This window comes from Vanacampus margaritifer, chromosome 10, assembly GCF_051991255.1.
Source record: "Vanacampus margaritifer isolate UIUO_Vmar chromosome 10, RoL_Vmar_1.0, whole genome shotgun sequence".
NCBI classification, from domain to species: domain Eukaryota; kingdom Metazoa; phylum Chordata; class Actinopteri; order Syngnathiformes; family Syngnathidae; genus Vanacampus; species Vanacampus margaritifer.
The window spans coordinates 27,765,914-27,779,429 of NC_135441.1; the positions used below are offsets into that span (position 1 = coordinate 27,765,914).

At 45.6% G+C, this 13,516-nt stretch overlaps 3 protein-coding genes across 7 annotated transcripts in view; 1 reads left to right on the plus strand and 2 right to left on the minus strand.

The window, feature by feature from the left end:
* fer1l4 (fer-1 like family member 4) overlaps nucleotides 1–3,215 on the minus strand; it is a 29,284-nt gene extending 26,069 nt beyond the window's left edge. For 4 of the 5 annotated variants that reach the window (XR_013295653.1, XR_013295654.1, XM_077578471.1 and 1 more), the window contains exon 1: nucleotides 848–3,215. Coding sequence is in view for 3 of the 5 variants with exons in the window: in XM_077578471.1 (XP_077434597.1) it covers nucleotides 848–926 (79 nt within the window). In the remaining 2 variants the exon portion in view is untranslated. The remainder of the gene's footprint in view (nucleotides 1–847) is intronic. The other variant, XM_077578470.1, reaches the window with a different exon arrangement.
* On the plus strand, nucleotides 2,088–7,072 carry LOC144059412 (14-3-3 protein beta/alpha-1-like). Its single transcript, XM_077578489.1, has 7 exons — nucleotides 2,088–2,253; nucleotides 4,581–4,740; nucleotides 4,852–4,992; nucleotides 5,844–5,967; nucleotides 6,118–6,281; nucleotides 6,353–6,448; nucleotides 6,611–7,072. Exons 2-7 carry the CDS (start codon nucleotides 4,588–4,590, stop codon nucleotides 6,665–6,667), a joined length of 735 nt encoding a protein of 244 aa, XP_077434615.1. The 5' UTR covers nucleotides 2,088–2,253; nucleotides 4,581–4,587; the 3' UTR covers nucleotides 6,668–7,072.
* Nucleotides 7,040–13,303, minus strand: tomm34 (translocase of outer mitochondrial membrane 34). The gene is made up of 7 exons (XM_077578488.1): nucleotides 12,980–13,303; nucleotides 12,325–12,467; nucleotides 11,695–11,794; nucleotides 10,066–10,218; nucleotides 9,200–9,499; nucleotides 9,009–9,135; nucleotides 7,040–8,934 (listed from the first exon to the last, which is right to left on the minus strand). The coding sequence occupies exons 2-7, from the start codon at nucleotides 12,455–12,457 to the stop codon at nucleotides 8,758–8,760; spliced, it is 990 nt and encodes a 329-aa protein (XP_077434614.1). The 5' UTR covers nucleotides 12,458–12,467; nucleotides 12,980–13,303; the 3' UTR covers nucleotides 7,040–8,757.
* Nucleotides 13,304–13,516: the final 213 nt, after the last annotated feature.

A 13,516-nucleotide genomic window follows, 5' to 3' on the forward strand; every position in this document is an offset into this window, starting at 1 on the left:
AAAGTTTTATTTAAAAACAAAAATACCCTGTTGTTATGTTAATAAAGACTTTTTTCAGAATGAGTCATAATTTTTAATTAAATTAAATGTCATTTTTTTCCCCAAGATACATTCTCACAAACTATATTTGGAGAAAAAGTGTAATGCATAAAAGCCAAGACTAAATCTTACAACAATAAAGTAGGGGTGTCAGGCGATTAAATTTTTTAACCGTAATTAATCGCATGACTTCAATAGTTAACTCACAATTAATCGCATTTTAAATCTGTTCTAAATGTACAATAAAATATTTTTTTAAATGGAATTTTTTTTTAAATAATAGAAATATGGCTGCATCTTTTAGTCATTGATACAGTAATTTCATTATAATTCAGAAAATTAAGTTAAAACTAAAAAGATGTTCTGTACTGTAAAAAACGAGTGATATTGATTTGTGTTGAGGTCATTTTTCTGACACTAGATGGCATCATTGCATTTGTAAAACGTTGGTGGCAGCTCAGTGCATTTTTCTTTTCATATTAAAAGCTATCTAATCGTAACTTGTGAAATTCTGCACATTTATAAAATTATAAAATGCAACTTGACTCCAGTCTCCACAAATATATGCATTATTATGACATTTATTTCTGCTCAATTTTGACGTGGACGTGTCTGCTGTGTTGCGACTGGAATTCCCCCAGTACAGACTTTCCAAGTAAGGGGCGGTCATTAATTGTGCCTAAAAAAAAATGGAGGCGTTAAATGAACTTTATTAAATGAATTCAGAATTGACGCACTCATTTTGGCACCCTTACAATAAAGTTGTTGTTTTTTTTGTTTGTTGTTTTTTTCCAAGCAGGCAACTCACCTCTGAAGGAGAGCTCAACTCTGCGCTGGGATCCTCCCGGCAGGTTGGAGACCTTCTTGACGTTGACGTTGACGGACATGGCGAAGGACCGAGATGAGATGAAGACGCTCGTTCGTCTACACGTCTCCAGGTGTCAACATCAGCGCACAACACGCCACCGTTTGGTGTGTGCGTGTCGGTTAGGGTTGGTCCCGTCCAATGTCATGTTTGACCAGGTAAAGATCCTCGACTGGCTTGACTCGTTTCCTCCTTTGGCTACGCACACACAGCGAGCGCCACTACAAACATGGCAGGAACCTCCAAAGTGGAACACAATCCCTTCTGTGATTCTGCTCAACTTTCAAGTTATTACCTTTTTTTTTTTTTTTATTAGAAAATGGATTTGTTCTTCTTGGGAAATGCGGTAATGCAAAGTTGATGAAGCTATAATTGTACAAAATCTAATTTCAATCAAGCAACTAAAGAAAGAAAAGTCAACAAGTATGATGTGATGTGAAAAAAATGTTGTTTTCAAGAACAAAAAGTGTTTGGGCTCATTTTTTTCAAAAGAAAGAGAAAAAGTTAGAGCTCTTTCGAGAGTAGTCATGTTTATCCAGAATAAACAGCTCCCATCTTGCGATGATAATGTTGATATAACCCCCCGCCCCTAAAAAAAGTTGCCTTTAATGTTGTTGTAAGGAACTGTGTATTTATTTCAGGTTGTCATAGTCCTACCAAAATGTAGCTAATTTGTTTGATAAACAAAATTGTAAAAAATAAATAAATAAATAGATGTAATTACTTTGAGGGAATCTTTTTTTTTTTATCCCTAGAAAAAAAGTTAAATTTTACAGGAAAAAGGTGTTTTTTTTCCACCAAGAGAATAATATAAATTCATAATTTCCTGAGGAAGTTGCCTGTTTTTTCTCAGGGGAAAAGGAAATTTGAAAGAAAAAAGTTCTACCTAACTATGAAAATAATAATAATAATACCACATAAAAAAACACAGGACGATATTATTATACGTACACGTAGTAACTATATAACATTGGCCTGGTAGTTTGTTTGTTTTTTTAGATCCATACAAATTAATTTGCGATATCTTGAATAAATCGATGAAAAAATAACTAGATTTGAATAAACGGATACAAATAAATAATAATGACTAAACAACTACGTCATGGTGGAGTCGTCAGCAGTTGCCATGGCAGCTCTGACGTCAAAGCCCCTGCCGGGATGCTTGGAAACCCCTCAGTGCCGTCGCCATGGATACTGGCTGGGGGAGGGGTGGGGCTTAGAGGAAGCGGAAGTGTCAGCGCAGGCGGAAGTGGTACTGCCCTGAATCCCCTGAGCAAGCGAGAGGAGGACGGCACGATAAAGCCTAATCGGTCACAGCAGAAAATCGGGAACTCGCCTACCTGACAAACGTGAGTTGACGCCATTATTCCTCCTCACGCTCCGCCGCCAAGCTTCTTGCTTTGCGGGGGGTCGTGGCCGCCGCTTTTTGTCTCCTCCGCGGCGGAAGGTGCCCATTGTGGTTTGGGGCTGGGTGCGAGGATTTAGGCCGAGATCCGCTGTTGCTGCGAGCGGACAAATAACCCAGCAGCGTCCCCGTGCCGCGATGTAACGACTCCCACCTCTCTCCGACCTCCTCCACCCAGCGTGGAGTCCGATGGGGCGCTTTTCGCTCGACATCGTGCGGGGCGGGAGTCCCCGATGATTCGGGCCGTTTTTTGACAGCTTGGCCGCGCTGGCCCGTCGATCGCGGCGACGTTTTAGCTTAGCATCTCCGGGCTGCGCGTATTGGGGGGGGGGGGGGGGAAACAACCGACAGGCTCGCTCAGGGTGGCCGAGTCCGTCCGATCCGCAGCCACCCACTCACCCGAGCGCTCGATGCTCACGTAGCCGCGCTGCTCCGCCATGGCGTGGGTTAACACACCCTCCTTTCCCGGGAGCCCCCCCCTCCGCCCCGCTCCCCCCTCCCTTCCTCCGCGGTTGTATTCGCTGATTTGATTCGGCTTGATTGAACCTTGTTTACGGGCAAATGACATATTTCGACACCCGCAGCTGGTGTGTGTGCCTCCGACGTACTGGATTAAAGGTGGCCGTTCGGAGTGGCTCGGCGTTCAGCTAGCGTGCTAAGGCTAGCCTCCATCTTAAAATTCCACAGGGGAGTGAGACGACGACGAGGGCGGAACTGTTAGCAGGCCGCGCAAAGAAAGTCGCAGCCTGCGGCAACGCTTGCCGCCCCCACGACAATTTGACGCCCTCAGGCGACGATTGAAGCCTCTTTTGCGACACGCTCGCCTGGAATGAAGTCGCAAATGGGCTCCCCGCCCTTCACAGTGCAACCGTAGCGTGCTAGCTTGCGTGCTAGCGCGTTGGCTAATGCCAGAGGAGGGGGGAGGAGAGAAGGGGGGGGGGTGAAATCGCAGCTTGATCGTTTTTGAACGATGGATCTATTTAAATCAATGGTAGGCTATTCTAATGGGCAGAAAATGATGTCGAATGGTGACTAAAAGCGGTCGATGTTTGAAATCGTCGCCATATGATTCGCACCATAAACCAAAATGTAAGATGAGATGCTTGGATGACGGAAGATAGATGGCCACGGATAATGGACGGTTACATTATAGATGCTTAAAATGGGTTGATGGCTTGAAGCAGGTTGAAAGCTAAATCACAGCTGCATAGAGATTCATGGATGCCTGATTCAATGCGTGATGGAAATGGTCATAGTAGAAATATTCACATAAAAATACTCTCGTATGATGTGTGCTAGGGCTGGAAGTGAAACTACATAAACGGATTGATTCGGTTACTGGTTTGGTCCGAGATGTCACAAAACCATCACAAGTGTTGATGATTGTTTTCCAAAGTAAAAGCAGATGTTTTGTTATTTTAATTTGACACAATCAGTCTGCTTCCACGATGGACAGAAATTGGTGGACAATATTTTCGGTACTGTTTTAAGGGGCTGAAATTCTGAGGATGTGGAGAATTTGAACACGGTTGAGCAGTTAATTATCAAAAGCATTGCTGAGAATTTGATGAATTGTCAAGTCACTGGCACATTTTTGCACCTCTATCGTTTATCTGCAGTTTGCCATCAAATTTGACACGTTCATGTGCCGCATTCACGGGGCAGATTTAGCTAACGATGCGTTCACGTGCCATGTTTGAGCGTCTCCATTTCACCTGCTGGGCCGCGTCATGTGACACAAGACAACAACAGCAGTACTTCCTGTTGGTAGTCCCCCCCCCCAACCCCCCAACCAAGTGAAGCATGAGTCACCGCTCGAGGATTCACTCTTGTTGTAATGACCCCGCTTAGCCTCGATGTCAAAAGCTTGACGTCAACTTTCTTTACTTACTACAAGCGTGCAATTTGAGATCTAAATGTTCTGCTACGTTAGAAGAAAAGAGCTGCTACCAGCCAGCAAGTATTAGAATTTGCATGGATTTCCTTAATCTACTGAAACTGCTTTCCCAAGTAGTAGTAGTTGCAAAGGGTCGGTGAGACCTGCTCTAAAGTGTGACGTCTAAAAATGACTTGTAACCGCTAGCGTGACCCACTTTTCATGATGTCAGAGCTCTGGAGCCAGCGGCGGTCCGAAATGAGGCGGAGGCAGCCGCCCCCCCCCCCAATTTGATAGAGGCTGCAAAACGGGATTTTGTCGTGAGACGCCGGGACGGACGCGCTTTGTGCTTTTCACGAACGTCCAAGTGGTGACGCGCGCCTTGTGGTCCGCAGTCGCGAGATGGACAGGACCGACCTGGTGCAGAAAGCCAAGCTGGCCGAGCAGGCCGAGCGCTACGACGACATGGCGGCCGCCATGAAGCAGGTGACGGAGCAGAACAAGGACCTGACCAACGAGGAGCGCAACCTGCTGTCCGTGGCCTACAAGAACGTGGTACGACCCGGGCCGCGTTGGGGCCGGCTCCGGCTCCGGCTCCTCGTCGCGCTCGCTGCGGCGTCTTGACTTTTTTGTTTTTTTGCGGCGCTCTTGTCGTCTCGCCGGCAGGTGGGAGCTCGCCGCTCGTCCTGGCGCGTCATCTCCAGCATCGAGCAGAAGACGGAGGGCAACGAGAAGAAGCAGCAGATGGCTCGCGACTACCGCGCCAAGATCGAGGCCGAGCTCCAAGAGATCTGCAACGACGTGCTGGTACGTCTCGTTATGTCGCAATACGCTACAGTGCACGCCAAAAACGGACTTTGTTGTCAAGTTTCAGGATTTTACAACCTTTTATGTATTTAATAAAAAAACAAAAAGCGGTTTTCATGTAAATGCATAAAAGGAAAAGCTCAATTGTATTGAAAAGGAAAAATACCTCATTGCATGTATTGTGTAGTAACAATTCAACAAAATTAATTAAATGTAAAAAATTAATTTCATCAACAAAAAAATTTTGTCAACACACCGGACTTAGACTAGACTAAAACGCTCATTAATAAACAATATGATAATAAGTGGGGTTGACTGTTAAAATCTAACAAGCGGGAAACTGGACTAAAATTCAAAAATGAGACTAAATTAGAAAATGGTGGATAAAATAAACACTACAAACAACTATTCTCTGATCCAAAACGGGTACAGAAAATTTTTCATGCATGACGCAAAAAAGGGCGAATTGTTAGCTCGCATCACATTTTCGTCGGCGTGAAGTGACAAACGCGGTGAAGCCGTTCGGCCACGGGCGGCCACCATTGGTGCCGATTTGCGATGTCATCTGGTGTCGTTTTTTCTAATTGGCTGCTGCCAGATGATGTCATTTGTCGGTTTCACGCAGACGACAGATCCAGCCGCTTTTCATGCTTGCCGCGATACCGAAATACATTTCAAACCAACTGCAAAGGCTCGTGTACTGTATTCGATTGACCGTGGCGAAAAATCCAATACATTTTTGCTACATTGTAGTTTTGTTAGTTTGCTTTGTTTTTGAGAGTGAAAAACGAGTATCTTCGCTTACCGAATACTTTGAGGGTCCCGTTGCGACGACGCTTGTCTGCTTTCAGAATCTTCTGGACAGTTTCCTCATCGTCAACGCCAAGACAGCAGAGAGCAAAGTGTTCTACCTCAAAATGAAAGGAGACTACTACAGATACTTGTCGGAGGTGGCGTCCGGCGAATCCAAGACGGGTGAGCTTGAGCTTTGGCGCCGAGATGCTCGTAAGATGTAGGACCGGGGGGGGGCATAAGATGGCGACTTGAGGTGCTCGCGAGATGGCCACTTGTAGTCACATGATGTGTTGCCGTAAGATGGCTTCCGTCCTTGTGTCTCATTTCTAGCAACGGTGGAACACTCCCAGCAGGCGTACCAGAGCGCGTTTGACATCAGCAAGACGGACATGCAGTCCACACATCCCATCCGACTGGGCCTGGCTCTCAACTTCTCCGTCTTCTACTACGAGATCCTCAACTCACCGGAACAGGCCTGTTCTCTGGCCAAGCAGGTACAACAAGCGCAACAATGGCCGCCGCCGCCGCCGCCACTCTCGGGCTCTGAGCGCTTCCTTCCCGGCAGGCTTTCGATGAGGCCATCGCCGAGCTCGACAGCTTGAACGAGGAATCGTACAAAGACAGCACGCTGATCATGCAGCTACTAAGGGACAACCTAACTGTGAGTCAACGCATTGTTTGATTTTGATCTCCTAAAGTGATCAAACGGAGAATGAAACGTCAAAGATAAAAGTTTCTTTTGAACTGCAGGTGGCAGTAGAGTACATAAAGTGTCAAAGTATTCCAGATTGAAATCTGTACATTTCCTGTGTCTCCTCGTCAGCTGTGGACATCCGAAAACCAGGGTGACGAGGTGGAGGCCGGCGAGGGCGAGAACTAGTACAACGCACCCCGACACCCTCCGACCAACCCAACACCTTCGCCATCCCACCGCCGCTCTTCTTCTTCCTGTCTTCATGCACACAAACGTTCATTCCTTCTTCTTCGTCTTCTGCATAAGAAGCAGCAGCATGCCCCCCCTTCCCCCACCCCCGCTCGCCCCTCCCCCAGCTGAACCTGGCACTCCACAAGCTCCTTTAGAACCTTCTGGTCCGTCCTGTCTCACTAGGAGGTTTTTTTTCTCTTTCTTTTAAAATCTATCACCATTTTCTTCCTACTTCCTCCCTCCTCTTAACTTCCTGTTGGCTTGTTAGTCCCGCCCACTGGCTGCTTTTATTCCACTTTAATCCAAACAAACAAGAAGACAAAAAAGGTTATTAAACTGTGTGTTTATTTTCAACAACAATGCTCACGACTCCTTTCCTCTCAGTCCGTGAAATACATGGTTAGCATTAGCCAGCTAACACAATTAACATTAGCTTTTGCCAGCTGACTTGTATGACTAGTGACCATAATCCTATTCCTCCCCCCCCAAAAAAAAAAAAAAAAACGACAACACTTGCCCCAGCCTTGAAATTTTGGTACCCGCCTCAGTTACACATTGTACTTCACCTCCTATTAGTCACGCAAAGCCAACCGGACATTTTCTTGAATTTTTAAAACCCCCGGACGCCTAAACGGGATGTAAGAAAATGGTCTGACGTTTGGCCAGAAATCAATTTGACTTTTGTCATATTTTGTCATATGACAGCTTTATTCAAACATTTATGACGTTTGTTTACCTCCGGATTCTACATCGAACACCCCATGACATGAAAAAGACCCTTTAAAACAAATGTGGTAAAATTAACTCGCATTCGCTCTTGAGCACCTTCCAAAGCTTCACTGGAGTCCATTTTGTTGATTGGACATGATTTGGAAAGGCACGCGTCAAAATGATTTAAATAGCACAAAATAAGGAAAACATGACGGCAAGCGAACAGGACCAAAAAGTGCTCCGGTGTCAAATTTGGACTGGTTTCCATAGCAACCAGAGACGCGAGCCAGCCACCATTTTATGAACGTTGTATCCTAACCCCCGTGGACAAGATGGCGTTTGCTTTCTGGAGCAACTGCTTCGATTTAGTTCATGATTGTGGACATTCTACTCTTATTTTTTTTGCTTTGCGGGGGACAAAACTTTTCATTCACTGACAACATAAAAGCAAAGCTTTTCAAATCAAGAACCAAGTTTGCTTGTATGATGGTTTTATTGCTTCGCGCGAACGTGCTTGTGACCATTTTGACTTTGCTTGAATAAAACCACAAAACAGATGCCTCCCCACCCTGATGATGATTGCGCTGGTCCCGGATGATTTTGTCTTTCACCTTTTACACGTTGACAGCAAAAACCCACAAATGTACAAGAACATTGCCGGTCCAATAAAAAGTTTGATCTCAAATGTGAACTTTCCCCCCTCCTACCCTTACTACATTTTCACAATTGTGAAAGATTTCTCAGGATGGCCAACGTTGCTTCTATGGGCCAATCAGAAGGCTGCTTTGTAATTTGGGGGCAACCAAATTTGAGAGAGAGCGGGTGTCACAGAAACCAGATGAGGACGTGAAAGACATGAAAAAAGACAAGCCAAGACGTGATGACATTTGCAAATGAAGACCAAATGAGTTCAACTGAAGATCAAAAAGAGGAAAGCATCTTGATGAATGGTTCAAATGACACTAACGAACCTGCTCCGACAAGTTGATGGCAGAAGCCTGGCGGTGACCAATCAAGACGTCAAAGACGAGTTGAATGCGTTCACTGCCAGACAAATTAAAATAGATCTGAAGTTCAAGATGGAATCGGGGGGGACGAAAGCCACATGAACTCAAAGAGGCCAACGGATGAAGAAATCAAAGAAAACCAGATGAGCACATCGATGACCACCAATGAAAAAGCTCGAAAATGAACATGGTTGTTTCAGGCACTTGATCAAAAAGATGGGTGGCGACGTTGGCGGGCCGACTGCGTTGTGATTGGTTGCCTTTGTGGACCTAACTCCGCCCACTTTTACCTTCAGCCGTGTTCCTGAACAAAAACGTGTCCGGTGGTCACTTCTTCCTGGTCCTGTTCCTCTTCTTCTTCTCCTGTGGAGGCCGTTGCTGTTGTTGCCGTTGTTGTTGCTGCTGTTGCTGTTGCTGCACTTCCTGTAGCAGCTTGATGGCAGCCGTATTGTTTGGCTCAACTTCCAGGAGCTTGTTCAGGTCTTGGATGCAACTTTTCATGTCCTGAAGAAAAGAACCATGGAAATTGCCAAGTTAGCTTCGATAAACAAAACAAATGTAGTTAAGTAAGCAAGCACCTTGAGCTCCTTGTACGCCTGCGCCCGTCGGTAGAGCGCCTTGACGTTGGCGCCGTCCATGGCGAGCGCAGCGCCGCAGTCGCTGACTGCATCGTGGTAGCGCTTCAGCGCCAGGTAGCACAAAGCCCTGAGCACACGCGCACAAAGGTTAGCATTGAAGCTAAGCTAACGCGGCCATCTTGTTGCCCTACCGGTTGGTGAAGGTGGCGGCCTCTTTGGCGTGGTGGCGGATGCTCTGCGTGTACTTTTCAGCAGCCTGGGCGTGCAAGCCCGCCTTGACCAGCGCATTTCCTTCCTCCTTGAGCAACTTGGCTCGCTGCACGTCCTCCTCGGCGGCTACATTGTGGTTCTGTGCCACACCGTTGTATTGCGGCGGCGCGCTAGGGGAGCCTCGGCTGAGCTTCTCTCGGACCGCCAGGGGCACCACGGGGATGGTAGGGAGCTTCTCTCGCCATGAGGGACCGTCAACCTCCATCAACGCTTTTGTCATCCTAAAGAGGAAAAGTAGATGGTTGAGTTCACAAATAGTAGGGGAAGGAAACTTTGACTGTCTCACGATTCGATTCAGAGCTGACTCGCTAATGCTAATTACTCGCAGCACTTTTAGCCATTCATGCAAAATGCAAAAAACTGCACACAAAACAACCTTTATTAAAATAACTTGATGGTGACTTTTTCCTTCTACTCTCTAACGTGGCTACAACTCAACAGTGTATCAGAACCACACTGCCCCTAAGTGGCCAAATTGTGTACAACATGAACAGCGCTCCCAATAAGCGAAGTGCGCATCTCGGCAGCGCGGTGCATTATGGGTAGGCCGGATGGTAGCCTGCTACCAACTTGTCATTGAAAACGTATGGAGTCTAACGGGAAAAGCGCTGATTTGGACCATTTCAACCGTTGGAAAGTTCATGTTTTTGTTCAAATCTATTTTAAACAACTCTTGAGCTTTCCAAACAAAGCACGTTGCCGTGCGGCTCATCCATCGTAGCATCAGCTGGTGTCTGCATATTGTATGTACGCACGCATCTGTACACGTCACGTATGCAGCGTGTACCTGTTTGCGCCGTCGTGCGCCGCCACCAAGTGCGCGTCCAGCTGCAGTGCGGTCTTGTAGTCCACGTAGGCCTGGCGGTAGCGCTCCTGAGCCTCTGAGGCGGCGGCCCGGCGTAGCAAAGACTTCACGTTGAACGGCACCAACTCCAAAGAACTGGCAGAGAAGAGAGGGCGAAGCGTTTGTCGTCTCACGCCTCAAATACAAAAAAAAGTAAGGAACTGGGGAGCTAGCTAGGAAGTAGGAAGTAGGCGGGTGGGCTGCTAGGTAAGTTGCAAAGTAGGGAGCTAGCTACATAATGGCGAATCAAAATGTAAAAAAATAAAATGATTTTTCTTGCTGACAAAATACTCTTTACAGTATGTATACTTTGAGAGAAGGGTTCTTATGTAACAAAGGTTTAAAATGTTAAATTGTGACATCTGTTTACATAAGACGCACGTTAGGTTAGCTTACAGTACGCAGTTCACGTTGGCTCCCGATAGAAGTTACGCAGCGTGCAGGAAAGGAAAGATCTGCACGTTACCCTGGACACCAAAAATGCCCGTCGAGCAGTTACTTCTCCGTCGCTGTTGTTGCAAATGTTCGCCGTCCGCGTGAAAAACAGCCGAGATTTTCTCTTGGCTTTCAGCTCACTTGTTGCCAAGAGACGTCTCGCACCAGCTGTAGCCTTTAGCTTAGCAAATAGCCGCTGCCGGCCGTGTTATGTCGGCTAACTGCTTCGTTTGGTGCTTTTTGAGGTTACGCCAGGTGCCAGTTGGATTTGAGAATAATCCTTGGACGTGTTCGAGCTGCTCGTTTAAGTAGGCGAAGGATACGCCAAGTTGCCGGTGGAGGTGACGAGGTGACGATGTTCCGGCACGTGGCAAAAGTAGGCCGCAGTCCCACAGGTCTGTGGTGCCTTTTTCAGTTCTCAAAAGCACTTCTCTTTTATGTCAACTCTGCGTGCAAGCTCAGAACCCCGGTTTCTCATAATAGCAGCAAGAAAGATAAGTTTAAAAAATTCTGCTCAGGAAGATGTGGCAAAGATGCCTGACACATGCACTATTAACTCTTTGACTGCCAGACGTTTTCAGAAAAGGGATGCCGTGGGTGCCAGCCGATTTTAAGCATTTTGACTGATCTTTCAAGGTCCACAGAAAATGATGTGTTTGGACTATGGAAACACACATACTACCAAATGAAAGATTGGACTCTCATCTTTCATCAGAAAAAAAAGTTTGTTTCTACCTTATTCCGTTTTTGAGTAATCAACAATAGAAAATGGTTAGTTTCACCTCTGTTTTGAAACAAACGTCTTTTAACGTCTTTGGCACTCCTCCATAGAATTTTACTAAACGTTATTTAACGTTTTTTGGCAGTCAAAGAGTTAAATTACTACTAGGTGTATAGCTGGGGGGGGGGGGGGCTTGCTGCTGCTTAAAGGGCAACATTTGAAGACGATTATAGGCATTTAAGGGTTAGGTTAGTTGATCATAATTTGTGGTGTATTTGTGGTTTAACCTATTAAAATAGCCAATTACACCTTTATCATAAAATATGTCACTTTTAAGGAGCAATTTTTTTTTTGCGGAAATCCAATCTAATCTAATCATGGCCGGATTTGGACTCCAACTGTAATATTATACTCACATGTTGCAGTCCTTGAAACATTCTGCACAGTTCCCTTCTTTGAGGTAGCTGGCGGCGCGGTTGGAGTGCAACACACTCAAATCCTCCACATTCTTTGGATCTGCAAGCACAAACGTGAACACACATCGGGAACTAAGTTGGTAGCTACTAGGTAAACCAGATCGGGTAGATAGGTACAATATCACTGGTGTATGAGTGTGTGTGTGTGTGAATGGGTGAATGTGAGGATTTAATTGTAAATGGCTTTGGGCACCACAATGTGTAGATAAATGCGCTATATATATATATATATATATATATATATATATATATATATATATATATATATATATATATATATATATATATAAAAAACAGTCCATCCATCCAATCCAGTAACCTAGGTAGGTACACAAAAAGGCAAGTAGTAAGTAAGTACTGTAGCAAGAATACTACGTATGAATTCTGCCTAGCAACTAGTGCGTTGCCTTTATTGGACCTGGGAAAATGGAAAGTTTTATTACAAGTATTGTGAAATAAGCCACAATTCCCCCCAATTAGGCAATGGCTAAAGTATAAATGTACGAGGGGCGTTGCTTTGGTTAATTGAACTTTTGCTCAGTAAGGCAGTAGATATGGAAGTAGACTTACTGGACTTGTGTAGCTCGCCGATGGCCAGGCTGTACAAGCGGGTGGCTTCTCCGTACTGGCCCGCCTTGAAGCACTCATTACCGGTTTGCTTCAGCTCGGCCCAGGCAGTCTTCGCTTTCGTTTTCGAACTCATTCTTGCGCTGCTGTTTTCGGAGAAATTGAAACTCAGCGTACATGGCAACTTGGGACAGTTGTTACAAGCTACAACATAACAACAGACTTATAATGATTGTAACCTTATCAACGCTATAAAAAAAAGAAACTCGAATATTGATATTGCCATCCAAGGTCCTTTATTTTGGGTTTAGGTGAAAAGAAATAGGGCCGACGTAACAACGAGCAAACTCGTTATTTATTAGAACATACTGATAAGTAAAAACCCGTCTCTTTTATTTGACAGAGTAGTTGCACTTTTTCTTACCGAGAATGTCAATAAAAGAAGACGACATTTGACTTCAAATTGAGTAATTGTGTCATGTTAGCTAATACCGGCGTTTTCTCACTGAAGCTAAGCTAATTACGCCATGTAAACGTACGCTGGAAGCTAAGCTAACCGGCACACTTCCGGATGCTGAGCTAGTAAGCTAAGACGGAAGCTAACAGCGGTGTGTTGGGGATGTTTGGGAGAGGAGGGGGAGAGGCTCGTATCGCTTACCGGCTTTCGGGCGATCAATGGCGGATTCGGCGAGAAAAATCGGCGGGCGGCGTCTAACGTTTTAAAATGTCCTTAACTCGCTGACGCAAGCGACACTAGTCATTCCTCCAAAGCTCAGTTTTTCTTTTTTTTCTCCTTCGGTTTGCCAGTCTTGTGGCGGCGCTGGAGCTAGTACTGTGATACTGTAGTGCTAAATGCGGTGAATGTGGGCGGCGTGTCTGTCGGGAACTTTCCGGCCGGCTGTGCTCGCTTGTTAGTGAGGGAGAATGACGATGTCATGGCGCTAACTGTGTCCCCTGCATGATCTGTGACGCGCATGCGCGGAAGATCGGCCATCTTGGCTCGCTAACTACGGCAATTACACTAAAACAAAATATGTTTTTAAAGATGAACATATTACTTTTGACCCCATTATATAGTCCAGTGACTCTGCATTGTTATACTTTACAGTAGGTGTGTGGTGTGTGTGTTTTAAATGACCCCCACCCCTCACCCAGTCTCAAGCCCTTAGCTATTGTCAAGATGTTGTTGTCGAGG